General features: G+C 40.5%; 2 protein-coding genes across 3 annotated transcripts in view; one reads left to right on the top strand and one right to left on the bottom strand.

Moving 5' to 3' along the window:
- The window catches only part of LOC107556732 (histone deacetylase 4-like), a gene marked incomplete at its 5' end in the record, with an annotated part of 28031 nt that extends 21752 nt beyond the window's left edge, over window positions 1-6279 (top strand). Inside the window, 5 exons of the mRNA XM_016239920.1 lie at window positions 2498-2616; window positions 2726-2859; window positions 2963-3047; window positions 4918-5053; window positions 5136-6279. Coding sequence (XP_016095406.1) covers window positions 2498-2616; window positions 2726-2859; window positions 2963-3047; window positions 4918-5053; window positions 5136-5175 — 514 coding nt within the window. The remainder of the gene's footprint in view (window positions 1-2497; window positions 2617-2725; window positions 2860-2962; window positions 3048-4917; window positions 5054-5135) is intronic.
- Window positions 3331-4218, bottom strand: LOC107556747 (histone deacetylase 4-like). Of its 2 annotated transcripts, XM_016239942.1 has the most exons (4): window positions 4040-4214; window positions 3818-3951; window positions 3630-3714; window positions 3331-3431 (listed from the first exon to the last, which is right to left on the bottom strand). In XM_016239942.1, exons 1-4 carry the CDS (start codon window positions 4146-4148, stop codon window positions 3352-3354), a joined length of 408 nt encoding a protein of 135 aa, XP_016095428.1. In that variant the 5' UTR covers window positions 4149-4214; the 3' UTR covers window positions 3331-3351. The 2 variants fall into 2 exon arrangements, with proteins under 2 accessions (XP_016095428.1, XP_016095427.1); XM_016239941.1 differs by having other exon boundaries at window positions 3331-3714; window positions 4040-4218.
- Window positions 6280-18848: the final 12569 nt, after the last annotated feature.

Genomic DNA, 18848 nt, shown 5'->3' with positions numbered 1-18848 from the left:
CTCTCTCACACACACAAGTTGTGTTGTTTGTCGAGCAGTCGCTTGTTCTTGTGGTTTTAAGGACAGAATCTGATTTCGACTGTTGAACAGAATCCAGTTAGATGTGAGCTATGTAGAAAACTATGTAAAATCACCACAGTTCTCTGCATTAGACAAATCTTTCTAAACCAACAGCTCTTGTTTAATTAGAGAAACGCTGCCATTTAAATGCCACACTTATTTGCTGATTACCTACAGCTAATCATGTGTGAAACCATTTCCACATCATTTGTTCACTTAGAAATCAAAACTTAATGTTTTGCGGAAGAAATAAATAATTTTTACTCCCTTGCATTTATTTTTGTAGTGTAAATATACCCAAGTAGATCATTTAGAAATCCAAACTCTAGCTGCTTTATAGAGTAATTAAACTCATTTCATAATTAATGGATTTACAGAGTTATTGAACAATGAACTGATTTCGACTGAATGTTGACTGTTTACTTGTTGTCCTCTTTCAAGAGCTACCTTACAGCAGAATTAAATTTTGTTTTCCTGTTCATCACTAAAGCTGCTTTGAAACCGTCTGTATTGTATAAAGCACTATGTACAGTACTTACACTGGATATGCATACAAGTCAAGTCACCTTTATTTCTATAATGCTGTATACAGTACAGATTGTGTCAAAGCAGGGATCCGTTCTTCGTACCTCGCTGAACACATCTGAGAGGATTTGATAGATGCCAGATCTTATAATCCTGATTACTGACCTCTGGCTAATTCGGTTCTTCAAACAAGTTTGCAAACATTACTCCGAGTTGACATGTTCATCAGAAAGGGCAGATATATACCGATACTCGAAACCATGATCAGTGCAGTGATTGGCTGGCAGCAAGAGATCAACGTAATGACATCATATACTGTAATTAAGATCAGGGACGCAGCCAAGTGAGCAAAATTACACAAAAGTTATAACGCATAAATAAAATGTGTAGCAGTTTGTTAAATGATTCCCAAGTATTTTTCACCATTTCTGGTATTTGTACAGGCTTTGCATTTTTCAATGTCAAGAGTATTGTAATTAGCAATTCATTGATTTTGAAGGGGATTTGCTATGTGTGACCGCATTAATTAAAGTTTCTAAATCCCTTAAGACATAACTGACTGTGTTTAAATTAATTGTGCATCATAAAAGCATTTTGAGATTTGAGAAGTGGTCTGCATCACCCGCATAAAAGCTCACGCTCAAATTAATGCACGGCTAACTGTACGTCATGTGTGTGACTGCAATACAATTATTCCTTCACGAATAAATCTCACAGTGAGTCAAATTGCCCGTGTCTGTTATTATAGATTACGCAACATTTTAATTATTTTCTAAATATTTTACATTTTTGCTAACACTTTACAATAAGGTTCCATTAGTTAGGGTTAGTTAATGTATTAACTAACATGATCAAACAATGAACAATACATTTATTACAGTATTTATTCATCTTTGTTAATGTTAATGAAAATACATTCGTTCATGTTAATTCACAGTGCATTAACTAATGTTAACAAGCACAACTTTTGATTTTAATAATGCAGTAGTTAATGTTGAAATTAACATTAGCTAAGATTAATAAATGCTGTAGAAGTATTACTCAAACTTAGTTCATTTTAACTAATGAACCTTATTGTAAAGTGTTACCAATTAATTTTATTATTAATATTATTATTTTTAAAAATACATTTTCCTGGTTCGGTATGGTGCTCTTGTAAGAAAGTAGCAGTGTCTGGGACAGACTTTCAGTATCATCTTCACTTAAAACGAGACAAACTAATCCTGTTTTCGTTAAATAAGCTGCTCCCGAGCAGGTTTGAGCTAGCGGACCTGTTGCTATGACAACAACTCCAGGATGAGCTTCGAAGAACCAAAATATCCTGGATCCTGTCAGATCGCCAACAATAAAATCCAGCTAATCGAGTAATCCACACACGAAGAACAGGCACCAGGAGTAACGAACTCAAATTAAAGCAGCTCTAACAAGCCAATAGTGTGGTTCTACAGCGCAGGTCAGTGAGGATTCAGTCCAGTTCAATAACTGTGACGTTCATCAGTTTATACAGTGTATTTTTGCACTTGTGCATGTGAGTGCTGTGACAAACTCCACTGCACACTGAACAAAAGACACAAGATAGTAGTGTTTTCCATTTCTCATATCTGTGTGTAGTTTGGCTAATCATTTGTGTGTAGAGCTTTAATGCAAAAACACAATTTCTATAGGAGTTAAAATACTTTGGGGGGGAAAAAAAGTGTTTGCTTTTGCAAGAGATGCATAATGTTTTGTTTGTAGAGTTTAGGAGCCATAGTTTCAGAAATTGTATGCAGGCAATTTTTTAAAAACTAATATTTTGCGCCAGGCTGAAGATTCGCAGGAACTGCACAATGTCTGTCTGTCCCATAAATAACCTGCAGTCACGCTTAGTTGATAATGTGAAGGTTTGTGTCTCTGTGAATGCTTGACCTCACAGGACGGTGGTTATGCCGATCGCTAGCGAGTTTGCTCCAGATCTGGTGCTGGTGTCGGCAGGGTTTGACGCGGTGGAAGGACACCCTCCTCCGCTGGGAGGATATAAACTCACCTCCAGATGTAAGCGCCGCCTCTGTACTGTGAACAAGACACCTGAACTCACTTGTGTCTAGCTGTATTTGTTGTTTGGATGGTTTCAGTAAAAGCCACCAACATGGTTTTGTGACAGGTTTGGGTCACCTGACTAAACAGCTGATGGGGTTAGCTGGGGGTCGAGTGGTGCTGGCGCTGGAGGGAGGTCATGACCTCAGGGCCATATGTGACGCGTCCGAGGCCTGCGTCTCAGCGCTGCTGGGGATAGAGGTAAACGAGTTCCCATCATCCTTTGCTTTGTAAGTTTTCATTTGCGTAAGGCGGCTTGTTACAGATTTGTGACTTTGATTGCTTGTGTTTTTGTGTTGAACAGCTAGAGCCGCTTTCTGCAGACGTCCTGAAGCAGAGACCCAATGAAAACGCTGTGCGCTCCATAGAGAAAGTCCTAGAAAATCACAGTGAGTCATTCAGGTCTTTTCAAGAAGAATGAAATGTCTTACAGTGGAAGTCTACAGGGCAAAACTTGATTAAATACGGCGCTAGAGGCTAGTGTGATAGAAAAGAGGTCAGTAAGTGATTCTGTGTAAATATTTTTTTTTTATATACAGACCCCATAATCCAGAACGGTTTGTGTTGCGGTCGAGATGAGCTGTACATGTTCTCAGAACCCTGCGAATCAAAGCCGTGATCGACGCCATGCTGAACTCTCTGAATTTGGCTTGTAAAAACAAGCCAAATTCAGAGAGTTCAGCATGGCGTCGATCACGGCTTTGATTCGCAGGGTTCTGAGAACATGTACAGCTCATCTCGACCGCAACACAAACCGTTCTGGATTATGGGGTCTGTATATAAAATAAAAAATATTCACACAGAGAAGAGGTCAGTGAGTGAGTCGATCACACTAGCGCTAACGGTCAAACTGTATTTTAATGTTCGTTTTGCACTGTAGCTGTCCACTGTGAGACATACGGAACCTGGAACAATATTTGACAGGAGTAAACGATTCTTCTTGAAAAGAAATGAAGATCTGAATGACTCACTGTGATTTTCTAGGACTTTCTCTATGGAGCTCATAGCGTTTTCATTGGGTCTCTGCTTCAGGATGTCTGCAGAAAGCGGCTCTAGCTGTTCAACACAAAAACACAAGCAATCAAAGTCACAAATCTGTAACAAGCCGCCTTACGCAAATGAAAACTTACAAAGCAAAGGATGATGGGAACTCGTTTACCTCTATCCCCAGCAGCGCTGAGACGCAGGCCTCGGACGCGTCACATATGGCCCTGAGGTCATGACCTCCCTCCAGCGCCAGCACCACTCGACCCCCAGCTAACCCCATCAGCTGTTTAGTCAGGTGACCCAAACCTGTCACACACCCACATAGGTGGCTTTTACTGAAACCAACCAAAAAAAAAATACAGCCGGACACAAGTGAGTTCATAGTAAAGCTTACATCTGGAGGTGAGTTTATATCCTCCCAGCGGAGGAGGGTGTCCTTCCACCGCGTCAAACCCTGCCGACACCAGCACCAGATCTGGAGCAAACTCGCTAGCGATCGGCATAACCACCGTCCTGTGAGGTCAAGCGTTCACAGAGACACAAACCTTCACTTTAATGAACGAAACTGGACTGCAGGTTATTAATGTGACAGACGGGCATTGTGCAGTTCCTGTGGATCTTCAGCCTGACACAAAATATTACAGTCATTAAACAATTGCCTGCATACAATTTCTGAAACTATGGCTCCTAAACTCTACAAACAAAACATTATGCATCTCTTGCAAAAGCAAACACTTTTTTTCCCCCCCAAAGTATTTTAACTCCTATAGAAATTGTGTTTTTGCATTAAAGCTCTACACACAAATGATTAGCCAAACTACACACAGATATGAGAAATGGAAAACACTACTATCTTGTGTCTGCTCCATAGAGAAAGTCCTAGAAAATCACAGTGAGTCATTCAGATCTTCATTTCTTTTCAAGAAGAATCGTTTACTCCTGTCAAATATTGTTCCAGGTTCCGTATGTCTCACAGTGGACAGCTACAGTGCAAAACGAACATTAAAATACAGTTTGACCGTTAGCGCTAGTGTGATCGACTCACTCACTGACCTCTTCTCTGTGTGAATATTTTTTATTTTATATACAGACCCCATAATCCAGAACGGTTTGTGTTGCGGTCGAGATGAGCTGTACATGTTCTCAGAACCCTGCGAATCAAAGCCGTGATCGACGCCATGCTGAACTCTCTGAATTTGGCTTGTTTTTACAAACTGAAGGCCACAGATGCTGTCAGTGGAGCTGATTGTGTGTCCTGTTCTCTGTGTTTAGGTCAGTACTGGCAGTGTGTCCAGCGGGTCGCGTCCAGCGTGGGTTTGTCTCTGCTGGAAGCTCAGAGGGTTGATTCTGAAGAGAACGAGACGGTGACGGCAATGGCTTCTTTATCCGTCGCAGCATTGGAGAAAAGGTACATCCGCTTTCCCTGCTTTCTTCCTTCCGCCTGTCCTTCGGTTCTGTCGTGTGACCGGCTTTGCTGTGTTTCTGCTCAGGACGGAGGATGAGCCCATGGAAGAGGAGCCGCCGATGTAGGGGACGAGCGTTTTCCCAGAGCTCTTCTGGGTCTCTGTGTCAGTTTGACTTGGTCTCGTCTGACGGAGATCCTCGCTGAGCAGAGAGAGACGTCAGGGTAAAGGCTAACTCGCCGCGTTAGCGCTGTAGCCCCAACGCAACACGTTCAAGCTGAAGTCACTTGAGATGTTTGTTTTTGGAGGTTTCTGTCCCATTGGCTCGATGCGCGCACACCTCGTCGCAGACGTCAGCCAGCAGATCGTTCTGACAGAGGGACGGATGGAGAAACGGCGCCCAACAAACCCTCTACAGGCTCCAGAAACCCGCTGTTTGTTTAGTAAGACACTAGATGTACTTCACCATAAACACTACAGGGATTGACCTCACGGTGGCGCCGTGACGCATCAGTGCCACTTTACAGATGTTTCTCAAAGATGGAGTGCCTTTGTTGAGATTCATGAATGAACTACGAATGAATTCTGAAGAACTTTGCCTTAAGTCAGTAATGTCATAAACACGTTACCCATAATCCCAGTGGGTTGATTTTAGAGAAGAGAAAACCTTTTCAGCATGTTTACTTGGACAGCGTTCGTGCTTTAGTCCTAAACACACGTTGTCTAGCGATGACTGTTGTGTTTTTTTTCTCTGAGCTGTACAAACGCTGCAGAAAACTCTCTGAGCCTGCAGTGATGCGTAACAGCGGCTCAGCGTGGCTCCGTGTAACGCAGCGGAAGGCAGGCCGTGGGTTATTGACTGCCGTGCATTACAGGAGAAAAACTACAAAACACCCGGACTGAACCGGAGACCAGAAGGTCTGACCAAAGCATGTTTGCATCTTTTGTTGCACCTGTTTCTAACCACAGTGCAGTGTTTGACACGGATTACGAGACCGCAGCGTGTGTGAAACGATTTTTCATGAGACAAGAGACGACTGTGCACCAAACCAGCTCGTGTCCCTCTTGAGCCAAACTAACCTTGTAAAAAGAAGGACCAGCTTGCTAATGTTGTAAACCCCTGAGCATGAGGAGGGATCGGTATCTACAAGATCAACACAAATATGCATGTGAAATCTTCATTTAATTTGCCTTCTCTAACGAGCCTCTTCTCTCCACAACAGCTTCACCTCTAAAAGAATCCAGTTAGTTCGTCTGACTTTGCAGCTCGTCAACTGTTAAAATGCTCAGTTTTTTAGTTCAGATACTGGTCATTTTTTAGGTTTTAGTAATTAATTTGTCATTCCTGTTTTGTACAGTTTTACTTCATTCCTTTTTTTATTACCTGAAATTTCAGATATTTGTACTTTTCATGACTTTGCTTATTATTATTTGTGCTAGTGGATTTTAGTTCCATTATTTGCGTTTCAGTTGGTATCATGTACTTTGAGCTACATGAACACTTTGAACAAAACATGGAAGTACACACAAGCAGTCATCGTGATAGAATGGTTGAAAACCCACAAATATGTCAAAGTAGATTTGTATATGAAAGGAAATCTAAATATATGAAAAACTCATTGACCACTGTTCTGTGTGCATGCATGTAACATTTTGTGAGCAGCACACACTGGTCTCAAATATACAAAACCTTGTTTTGTTTTAATGAGAGTTTAGGAATAAATAATCAGCTCTAACCTGATAAACACTTGATTGATGGTCAGTGATTTTCAGTTTATTGGTGAAATTGCTACATGCTGATTTGACAGAGAAACAGTATGTCTATGACCGTAACTGAAATAATTATAATAATAAAACATTAATCCAAAGCTTTTCGATTGTTTCCATCTGCACACAGTGCCACAAAAAATAAACACAAAAATCTGTAATGGTTTGTTTTAATAGTATTTTATTCACACACTTCACTAAATGCTTTATTCAAAACTGACAAAGTTGTACAGTGAGAAACGAACATAAAAACTATCATAGTTCATCACCTGCAACACGTTCAGCGTGAAGACATGCGGAGCATGTTCTACAAGCGAATGTCAACCTCTATTTACGAATTCAAATGAAATAAAGCTGTGACGATGTTCACTAATTGTGTTGCAATTTTATATATATATGTATATATCATTTATATTATGAGTGGACTCATTTAGAGGAACCTTATGTTTTACTGACTGAATCATGAGCTCAGGTTTCTTCAACTCTGCCAAGCTTTTTTTAACTCAATCTATTCTGTTCATGAACACACACACAAAAATAAAGTTAAAACAATAATAATCCAGTTGATACTGTAATTTGACAGACTAAAATGTGCCATGAAATTAAAGGTTTAACAGACAACAGGAATGTTTTAAAGTTTAGACTCGCCGCTCTGTCATCCGGTCCAAAGACTTTATCTCATCTGAGGAGCGTCGAAAACTGGCTCGAGCAGCTTCTTAAATGTGTTCTGAAGCAGAAAGCATTACAAACGTCAAGTTCAGTCCCACTGATTCACTAATGTGTTGTAGGGTTTGTGTTAAATCCTTTTCTAATTTGGCCAAAAACTTCCAAAAAGTTAATTATCATCTATTTCTTAATCTTAAAATCAATTTTACACACCATTTTCGCTTCTATAACGTGTCAACATCCCATAATGTATCCGACAACAAAAACAATTGGAGCACTTTTAGGAAATCTGCATACGGCCAGAGACGGAGAGTTAAAGCTGTATCTGTTTTCTGAGTAACATGGAGAATATTTCTGTTGTTGCCACACGCCTCCACGACCACTTTAGAACTGCAGTTGTGTAGTAACATGTGATAGCGACAGCAACACTTAAAACATCCTCAACCCCTCTTATTTAAGATACAGATAGAAACACATCTGGCATAAAAGCTGAAACCATAACAACTGAATGTCTGAAACGTCAGTCAACGAAGCATTTTCTAAACAATGGCACTTAAAATTTAGAACTAAACTTTTGTTGCAACATGAACTGTATGAAAGAATGAAAATGCAGTGTAAACACAGACGGCAGAACTAAAGCAGAAAATACAGGGCCGGCGTGAACAAAGTAGGAAATTAGACAACACAGCTGACATTAAGGATCACAATGAGGATTTTAAAATCAATGTACACGTGATCACATGACGTACAGATTCAGGCCCATTTAAGAACAAAGCTTTCAGACAGTAGGAGCATTGTGTTTTCAGTGTGATGAAGAAGAGAATATACGCTGCAGATTTGTGTCCGGTACGTCTGTTCTCATGATGTAGACTTTATTCTTGTGCTCTGCAAACAGAAGAGATAGCTGATGCATGGCAGACACGCACAAATGATAATTCATTCACAACTAACTTTATAAATAACTTTATATGGATTAAAATGCTGGAGAACAGAAATGTGTGAAACTTAAAAAATAAAAACTGCATGCAAACCTTTTCACCAAATCTAATGGGTTGAAATGATTTCAAAAGCCAGAATTATTCGTTCCCTTGAGATTTTCTTATGGGTTTTTCAATTCACGAGTAAAATAAGGTCTATGGTAAACATAACTTAACGTTACTTGGATGCTTTGTTGTACAACAAACTGCACACACTCCAAATGCTCTTATCAGAATCAGAATCAGAAGAGCTTTATTACCAAGTATGTTTACACACGACAGGAGCTTCCAGTGTAGAAGAAAGTACAAGATGAATAATATTAACAGCAATTATTATATGATGCAATCAAACTTATGTTACATGTTACAGTTGTGTTACAGTTGTTTATGTAGTTAATTATTACAAACATACGCTTTTAAAAATGAACACGTTTTCAGTATGGATGTGAGTAATTTATGTCGTACGGAAAAACCCAAATATTGTCCATTTATATTTACCATAGACTCAAAAAAGCCCATTATAAAACCCACAGGAAGATCTGGAGGAGCCTGTTGAGAGGATAATGACTGCAGAAGCTGTGAAACATGTCTAAATGAGTTTCATGACAGACGCAGATTCTCCTGACCAGTTCATAAGAATAATAGGATCGGTCATAATCACTGAAAACTAATGAGCACATCTCCATCACACTAACACTGACAGGCTAGATTATTTTTCCTCTTATCTAGGGTTTACATGTCAACAAAGAGATGTCTGTGTTCTTCCTGGATTATGATTACTGAGAGGTGTATAATCTGATTTGAACACCGCTAGTTTAAACAGGAAGAACTCTGCTGCCCTCATCTGGAAACAATGAACAAACACAGGTTCATCTCAAATCAACTCGAGGACTTTGAAAGCTTCTCAACCATCTGCAAGTCCCTGAAGCCCGTGTACAAGCGTTGGTCAGAAACTCATGTTTCATATGTTCATCCTATATATTGCAGAGTAAGGCCAATGAAAAGCCATTAAGGCATAATTAAAAATGAAACAGGATAAAAAATGATGCAGATAAGGCAGTCACTTCCCAATAATATGAGTGTAATATAGCTGTAACACATAAAATTCATATTGCACTTGATTAAAATAATGTTGCTTATTGTATTCAGCAGAAGACTTCAACTTTAACAGTAATATTTATACTTTGCTCTTGAAGTTGTTTTTAATCAAAATTTTTACTTACTATGGAATAGGCCAGCACATTTAATCATATAAAATCCTTCTATATTGGAAGACCTTTACATAATATTTTGTGTCAAACTGATGTTAATCCAGGTCCACAGTGCATGACCAGACACCAGCTGGTTTTTGCATGGTCTGTAACCTCAAGTCTACCTTTTTTATTTATTTACACAAGAAACTTAGGACAACACAGAATTATAAAAGGGCACACTGACATCATCACGTAAAGAAACCATCCAATTTTATTGGTCAGGCATCGACCAATAAAAAGGCTTCATTCCCACCCCCGGTTCTGCTCTCTGGCTCTGCATGTACAGGTCAGTCTCTATGGGATTACATCTCTGCCACAATTCTGCGCGCGAAAGATCATATTTTGAGCATGCAAAAGTGCGTTTTGCACGCGTGCGAACTGAGTTTTGTGGAGAAAATGTTTGTCTAGCAAAAAAGAAAGTATTTAGAAAATCAATTTTGCATTTAAAATAAGTTTTTGGATGTGTGCTGACCTTCTCTTTTGCGCGTGCAATGTTTCACTAGCTTGCTCACCTGATGCCCTCAGTGCTCTCTAAATGCCCACCTGAATATAAGGCGTTTTTCACTTCCAGCCTTGAATAATAATATATAGATTATAAGTGATTAAATACAAGATTAATAGTGGTTATTAAAGGGGTCATATGATGCGATTTCAAGTTTTCCTTTCTCTTTGGAGTGTTACAAGCTCATGGTGCATAAAGAAGATCTGTAAAGTTGCAAAGACTAAAGTCTCAAATCCAGAGATATTTTTTATAAAAGTTAAGAGTCAGCCACGCCCCCCTAAAACGGCTCGTTCTAATACACCCCCACATATCTACATCACTATGTGGGAAGATTTGCATAATGCCAAATGTTCACGCAAAGAAAGAAGGCGTAACTTTTAAGCGGAGTCCAGCCCGGGATCCATCACCATTCGTCGGATCCGCCGGGCGCGCCGTTCTTGACCGCCCGGCCTCAGCTCACTCTAGCCTGGCCTCAGCTCACTCTAGCCTGGCCTCAGCACACTCTATCCCGGCCTCAGCACACTCTATCCCGGCCTCAGCACACTCTAGCCCGGCCTCAGCTCACTCTAGCCCGGCCTCAGCGCATGCTAAGCCGGGGCTTCCCCTCACGCTAGGCCACTGTGTTTTTCGTTGTGAAAGCGAAACTACTTTGTTTGGTCTTCCAAAAGAGGACACGACTACAAATCAGTGGTTAAGCTGTATTTACAACACTGTTCCCAACAGTTTAACCAAAATATTCAGATGCGTGCAGCACATTTTATGGAGGACTGTTTCCTGATCCTGGGAGAGTAGACTACAATGCCGGCTGTTCTGACTCACGTAAGTACGTTTTCATTTAAAGGATTTGCCACTGACGATTCAAACGTGAGTTTTGGGCAGTGTAGAGTAGTACTTGTTGTTTGTCATTTCTTCGATCACAAATGCAGACAGAGTTTTATGTTTACGCGGCGCGATGCAATGCAACGCAACGCGTAAAAAGACAGTATCATTATAATCATTATAATCAGTAATTATGTCCCCACTGGATGCAACGAATCCCTCGGTTATAATGGGTTTTAATGTTTTTGTCTCGTCGCTCCGGCCGGACAGGGCATCATCACAGTATGGTGAGGGGCGTAACATTTCCGTCACACGCTTGAGGTATTCGGCCAATCACAACGCACTGGATAGCTGGCCAATCACAGCACACCTCGCTTTTCAGACCGATGAGCTTTGTAAAAATCGACGTGTTTCAAAAAGGCGGGGCATTGAGGAGAAACAATAATGTACAGTATGTGGAAAAGAATGTTTTTTTAACTTTAAACCGCATAAACATTTCATTACACCAAATACACAAAATAATGTTCTTTTTAGCAGCATCATATGACCCCTTTAAGATTGATGTTGTTTGGAATTGGTAAAATCTGCTTGGAAAAAAAATATGATCAACTTGCATAGTAATTATGCATGCACTGTATTTTTCCTCTTCTGCTGTCCTGGTAATGCAAGAAATGTGAGTGGTTGTCAAGGCAGCCAATCAGAATTTAGCAGCCTCGTCTCTGATTGGCTGGAATTATGGCATATTGTAACGCTGGGTTGTGTTGAGCAAGCAAGCTGATGGCATTTAGAGAGCACTGAGGACGGGCATCAAGGGAGCAAGCTAGTGAAACGTTGCACGCGCAAAGGAGAAGGTCTGCACACATCCAAAAACTTATTTTAAATGCAAAATTGATTTTTGTGTGCTCTAAATACTTTTTTCTTTGCAAAACGAACATTTTCTTCACAAAACTCAGATCGCGTGTGTGCAAAATGCACTTTTGTGCACTCAAAATATGATCTTTCGCGTGCAAAATTGTGGCAGAGATCTAAGCCTATAAGTCTCAGCCTCAGACGTCACGCCCACAGACTGTTGCCTGAACGTCTGATGCATACAGCACACAAACGTGGAAACACTTCAGGAGTTTCGAAGTCGCCATCGGATTGGTTGAGTTATACAGGATTTCCAGGAGACGTGTGTGTTGCATTCTTTAACGTTCAGCCTGGAAACAAAGATGCCTTGTCACCAAACCCCCTCACGGAAGAAGAAAGCTGTCGCGTTTACAAGTGTGACAATGAGCACTTAGCACGATCAACTAAGCGCAGGATTATCAAAAGTATGTGAAACATGTAAAGTTCGCAGCATAGACTCTTTAAAATACGTCCAAGGGTTTTACACACCGGTCTGTAATTTTGGGGACATTTCCACACGGCACAAAACGAAACGTGATTGGTTGCTTTACCTGTCAGTCATATGGCCTCTTGGGCGGTCCTTGACCATTCAAAGCACCCAAGGTTCCCAGACCTTCTGCCGTCAGTCTGAAGCTCTGGCTACACGAGACTATGTACAAGTGCATAAGTGAGTTTTGCATTTACAGATTTTTAGCAGTTTGGATTTTTGGATTAGAAATCAATAATCCACATTTATTACGAACCAAACAATTATTGAACTGATGCTGCATGGATTGTTAGAAAGCTAACAGAAGGAAGCTGCCGCAGGATAATGTTAGTTACATTCACACACTTTCTTTCAAAGTGTGTGAATTTCTTTCTTTTTTTCTTTCAGTTTCTTTCAAAGCTGTAGTTACTGGAGTTGAATATCTGTGGTAAAAGGGTTTTCAGGCAACAATAAAACAATGATACAAAGAATCTTCTCTCTATCACACACACACACACACTCACATTTAGTCTAGGGTCAGTCTTTCAGTGGAGACAAAACGCTACAAATGAGCACATAACAATGACTGCAGACTGAACAATAGCATCAAAAGAAAACTTTTGAAACTTTCCACATTCAGTTCATATATATTGACTGTAGATTTAATTTAATCTTTGTAATATATTTGTTCTGTTTGTATGAAGCTGTTGCATCTCAAAACGACCATGAATGGCCTCGATGATGATGTACCAGTGACTCATCATCATCTTCACTGACAACAGACCAAGATCTTCCTCAGAACTCAATATCAGCAAAAGTTTCTGAAAAGGTGAAGAAAGAGCTGCTCAAAGGCCTCAGAGCTCATTGCTGAAATTAAATGACAAACAACAAATGATGAAATGAACAATCAGTCAAATTACTCTCGCCAGATCAGCTCAACTGAGGATGTTTTTTCTATCCAATTAGTCTAAACAAACAATCCAGATGTGTGTCAGAGCGCATTACAACCCAACTGAACACTGAGTGCCGGGTCGACCTCCCAAACACACAATTAACCGCCCACACTCATTTCACACTGCTAATTAATGACAGACACACACACACACACACACACACATACATATCCATTAACATGAAGACACACCACAGGCGAACCCAAACTGAAGATGTGCACAAATGTCCCTGAAGGGAGGTTTGGTCAGATTTAACTAGAAACACATTTGGACCCAAACTGCAGCTAACACACACACACACACACACACACACACAGGACCTGGTTCTGAATGGGTTAGTGAAGACCTCTTCAAGCGCTCTCTGCTTAAGCGCTCCATTTGTTGCCGTGGCAACAGCACCGTTCCTGGCAAAAGTTCTGGCTCAAACCGCTCTCAGCCTCCATTTGTTTAATATACGAAACAAAAAACACAGCAATCCCAAGGTGCAACAGCTGACCCTTCACGAGGTCACTCTACTGCCAGTAAAAATAAACACAAATCAATTTAGCGGGGTATGTCAGCGTATATCTGAGCATTTATCGATTCCTTTCACAGTGTAAGCCTGAGGGCACACTGAGAGCGAGAGAGATGAACATTTGGAAAAGAGATTCTTGTTTTTAAAATGATTGAACTATGGAATGAGTTGAAACAGCATTCGAGTGTTCACTGTATAAGTGTTCACTGTTTCAGGATGGCTGCTGGTTTCATTCGGTCCTGAGGGGTTTTTAGGGCTCTGGTCCTGCGTTACTCAATCAAGTAGCGGTTTATATTACTTGTAAACTTCAACAGACACAACAGATGGACTGTGCTTTGCGGTAACATATAATGGCTACTAGGAATTTAAGTTTTTTCTTCTTGTATTGTAGGTTAAGCCTGGGATACTCTGAAGATACTCTTGGATACTGTCATAGATCATCATTGTCATTAGGATATGTCCCAAAAACCTTCAAACTGGTTGTTATTAATCCTCTCGTTAAAAAAAACAAAAAACAACTTGATCCTGGAGAATTAGTTCATTACAGACCAATCTCAAATCTCCCTTTTCTGTCAAAGGCACTAGAAAAGGCAGTATTCTCTCAGCTATGTTGCTTCTTAGAAAGAAATGGTATCTGTGAGGATTTCCAGTCAGGATTTAGACCGTATCATAGTACAGAAACCACTCTCATCAGAGTAACAAATTACCTGTTCTTATCATCTGATCGTGGTTGTATGTCTCTATTAGTGCTACTGGATCTTAGCGCTGTGTTCAACACTATTGACCACAACATTCATTTTAGTAAACTACAAAATTATGTTGGGATTAGTGGAATTGCATTGCCATTGTCCAAATCTTACTTATCTGACCGCCATCAATTCGTAGCAGTGAATGAAGAGGTATCATATCGATCATAAGTGCAGTATGGAGTACCTCAAGGCTCAGTACTAGGACCGTTACTTTCATGCTTTACATGTTACCCTTGGGAGATATCATCAGGAAACACGGTGTTAGCTTTCACTGTTATGCTGATGATACTCAGCTCTATATTTCTTCGTGGCCTGATGAAACATACAAATTCACAAAACTAACGGAATGCATAGCTGATATAAAAAAACTGGATGACTAGTAATTTCCTACTGCTAAATTCTGAAAAATCAGGTGTTAATTATCGGAACAAAACTGTATAACACTTGATGGCAGTGCTGTCAATACATCATCAGTTAGGAACCTAGGTGTGCTATTTGATAGCAACCTTTCCTTTGAAATTCATTTTTCTAGCATTAACGCTCTAGCATTTAGCATTGTAAAACTGCATTTTTCCATCTTAAAAATATATCTAAATTACGACCTATGCTCTCAATGTCAAATGCAGAAATGTTAATCCATGCGTTCATGACCTCAAGGTTAGATTATTGTAATGCTTTATTGGGTGGTTGCTCTGCGCGCTTAATAAACAAACTCCAGCTGGTCCAAAATGCAGCAGCTAGAGTTCTTACTAGAACCAGGAAGTATGACCTTATTAGCCCGGTTCTGTCAACACTGCACTGGTTCCCTGCATTAATTAGGTCAACCGGAACCGGGAACACTTCCCATAACACCCGATGTACTTGCTACATCGTAAGAAGAATGGCATCTACACTAATATTAGTCTCTTTCATTCTTATTCCGAGGTCGCCGTAGCCACCAGATCCAGTCTGCATCCAGACCAGATGGTGGATCAGCACCTAGAGAGGACCTCTACAGCCCTGAATGTCAGCGGAGACCATGTCAACTCGATGAGCCCTAGACGACCATCGGCACGAGACTACGAGAACCAGACGAGTCCTCTGCTCAATCTGACTTGTGTTGCAGTCTGGAATTAAACCACGCCATGCTGGTTTCGTCTGGCCAGAGGAGAACTGGCCCCAAGACTGAGCCTGGTTTCTCCCAAGGTTTTTTCTCCATTTCTGTCAACGATTGAGTTTTGGTTCCTTGCCACTGTCGCCTCTGGCTTGCTTAGTTGGGGACACTTAATTTCTGGCAACATGTTGACGACTGCACAGACACTGCTGGAAAAAACTGAACTGACCTGGATGATGATATCACTGAATCAACAATGAACTGACTTTAACTGATAAACTGACTGTTTTCTATCGTCCTCTTGCATTATTAGCACACGTTTTTCCTGTTTAACACTGTAAAGCTGCTTTGAAACAATCTGTATTGTATAAAGTGCTTTATAAATAAAGGTAAAAAAAATAAGAAGTGAAGGAACGGCAAACGCACAATGCTTTGACAAGGACATGCTGCCAGAGACACCACTATATGGAACTGAACGTGAACTCAGTCAACAGTACGGACTCTGGGGTCTGTTTTTATAACACTGACAAATCATCGTTCTGAACTATTTTCAAGACATTAAACATCAAGTTTTTGTGTATCCTAAAGTGGCTCTGCGATTGCGATGATGGCGTCTCTCTTTCCGACAGCAGCAGGGACAGTTTGCAGAGGCGTCGACTCATGACTATTCATCAGCACTCGGATCTCGCCAGAATATTCAAATGACAACGCTGATATTCTCAACCCTCTTCAACACACTGATCTCTCCACACTTATGGAAGCTTTTGAGTGAGTTAGAGTAAAGAGAGAGAGATACCGAATAAAAAAAGATAGATCCACCATCAGCGGCTGTGAGGTGGTGTGCGGTGCGGTAGACCGGTGGAGGATAAAGGAGACACACACACACACAGAAGCAGCTGCTGTAGTACAAGGGAAGGTCACCAACACTGTGACTTCAAGATGCATTCACTTAAAAGAACGTGAAAGAATTGTGCCAAGGCCTGACACTGCGGCCTTTGTTGCGGTCAGCCGTCACTTCTCACAAACCACTCAGCACCCACCGGCGGCCCACACACTCGCCCACACGCTCCGGCGCTGCATGACGCTCCGCAGCCCCACATAGATGCACACTGCTTCACTGAATTAAGTAACCTTGAGGTGAAAATGCACGAGAAGAGGTATTTTACTATCAGTGATGAATTTACAGCAATAGGCAAGTCATACAGACCAGTGTTAATTTAGCTGACGAATAATTTCCGTCATAATTTTCGTCAACGACATTTGTTTCACCGACGACAACGAGACGATAACGAACTAAAACTCTTTTTGAATGACAAAAGCTATGACGTAAATCTATTGACATTTTCATCAACGAAATAAACGAGACGAAAATGTTAGGGAGGGACGATTTGGGAAGAGATTCATTCAGAAGGAATCTGCTGCGTGGTTCGGAGGTTAGATGCGTACATATGAACCGGCGGGACATAAGCAGAGGCAGACAGTAAGTACACTTAAGTATACTTTTTGAGTGTCTGTACTTTACTTGAGTATTATTTTTTCTGGAAACTTATGACTTTAATTTCACTACATTTGAAAGACAAATATTGTACTTTTCACTCCACTACATTTCTATCAAGGTCCTCGAAGTAGAAAGTCGTTACTCTGTAGCAGCTTTGAAAGTCAGTGGGTGATTTTTTTCTTCTCTGAAACATGACTCTCTTTTTTTCAGACAGTTTATCAGTAATCACTCTTGTGGGGCTACATGAAGTGATTTCCCAGCATTTTTTGAACACTGACCAGTTGCAAATGTGATATTTATTTACAACAATTCAATAATAAGAAGTTAATATTGTGGTTTATATTAGACACAATATTGTCTGATTTTGCTCAATTGCATGCGTGAAAATATTAGCTATAAAGCCACAGAAGAACTGTTGTGCGTCTCCTAATAAAACACAATAGGTGTTTGACTGAAGCAGCACTGCACAGACTGTTCTGTGTGTGACATCAAAGTACCGCGAGAGTGATTTGTAATGGAGTTCAGTACTTTGTCCGCCTCTGGACATAAGCTAACATACACTTGCTGCGCGTCGCATAAAACGTTTAAAAATGTCAATATGTGGGAGTAAGAGAAGAGCAGACATATGGATAAATCTGACTAGGCAAGAGAGAACTCAGGTCGGTCCGGTTATCTGAGCGCAGACACTGAAGCACACACACAGAAAGCGCCTCTCACAGCGCGCGAGTACTCTTTAGCATCGCATGAACGGAGAAGTACACACAAAATGATGTCGAATTGTCCTTTTGACAAGTATTCATGTAAACACAGTTGATTACGTCTTTAGTGAAGGTAAACAGCAGGGAGAACGTGTCTCAGTGCATTGCAGCTGTGCATTCGGTTTTAAAGGGACAGCAGCCTAATTTAGTTGCTATTGTCCGAGTCATTGATGTTAATCAAGCAACAACAGAAAGAAAGAAAATCACTCACTACTCTTACCTGAAAAACTTCAGTAGCCCTAAAGATTCATCTAAATTTATTTATAGAAATAAATATGTCTGCTTGAAAGAATGAAGAATATGGTAAACAAGTTGCTATAAAGAATGCATAATTAGCTGATATAACCATTGATATTTCATTAAAAAGAAGACCATGTTCTTGTTCTTTATGAGAAGTGGTTTTATTTAATCTTAACATAAAGGCATGTTGTGTGTCACCGCAGTTAAATCTGTGTCTATCATGATAAAACCTTAATATCAAACCTATATAATGAGTTTGGACGTTTTAGAGAAATGCTTAATAAATGCACTGTAACTAAACCCATTAGATTTTAGCCGACTAAATTTACTGTAGGATGTTTAGTCGGCTAAAACTAGACTAAAACTAAATGGCATTTTAGTCCAAACTAACACTGATACAGACACTAGCTCCAGAGTGGTTATACTTATAGCTGACAGGAAAAAGGGTGACCGTCAGCATCTGATCAGTTTCATGCTGAATTTGGGCCGTCACCAGATATGACATTTAGAAACATAACAGGGAATCTCCGTAAACACGTTTGTATCAGCAGAACGAAGCACAAAAGCAATTGTGCGTGTTTGCAGGGATCTGCCCGCGCCGACGACAGCCTCGGCAACATGCTAACACTGCTCTGTTGCCTGGCGACAACGCAACGG

The sequence above is a fragment of the Sinocyclocheilus grahami genome, unplaced genomic scaffold (assembly GCF_001515645.1).
Source record: "Sinocyclocheilus grahami isolate Dianchi unplaced genomic scaffold, SAMN03320097.WGS_v1.1 scaffold577.1, whole genome shotgun sequence".
Taxonomy (NCBI): domain Eukaryota; kingdom Metazoa; phylum Chordata; class Actinopteri; order Cypriniformes; family Cyprinidae; genus Sinocyclocheilus; species Sinocyclocheilus grahami.
Note: the sequence above shows the minus strand (reverse complement) of the source record. Positions and strands in the feature narration are given on the sequence as shown.

Coding starts and splice junctions, on each gene's coding strand:
- LOC107556747 (XM_016239941.1), bottom strand. CDS start 4,148: ATGCCGATCGCTAGCGAGTTTGCTCCAGATCTGGTGCTGGTGTCGGCA. Junction 3,952..4,039: donor ATATAAACTCACCTCCAGAT/GTAAGCTTTACT, acceptor GGTGTGTGACAG/GTTTGGGTCACCTGACTAAA. Junction 3,715..3,817: donor CAGCGCTGCTGGGGATAGAG/GTAAACGAGTTC, acceptor TGTGTTGAACAG/CTAGAGCCGCTTTCTGCAGA.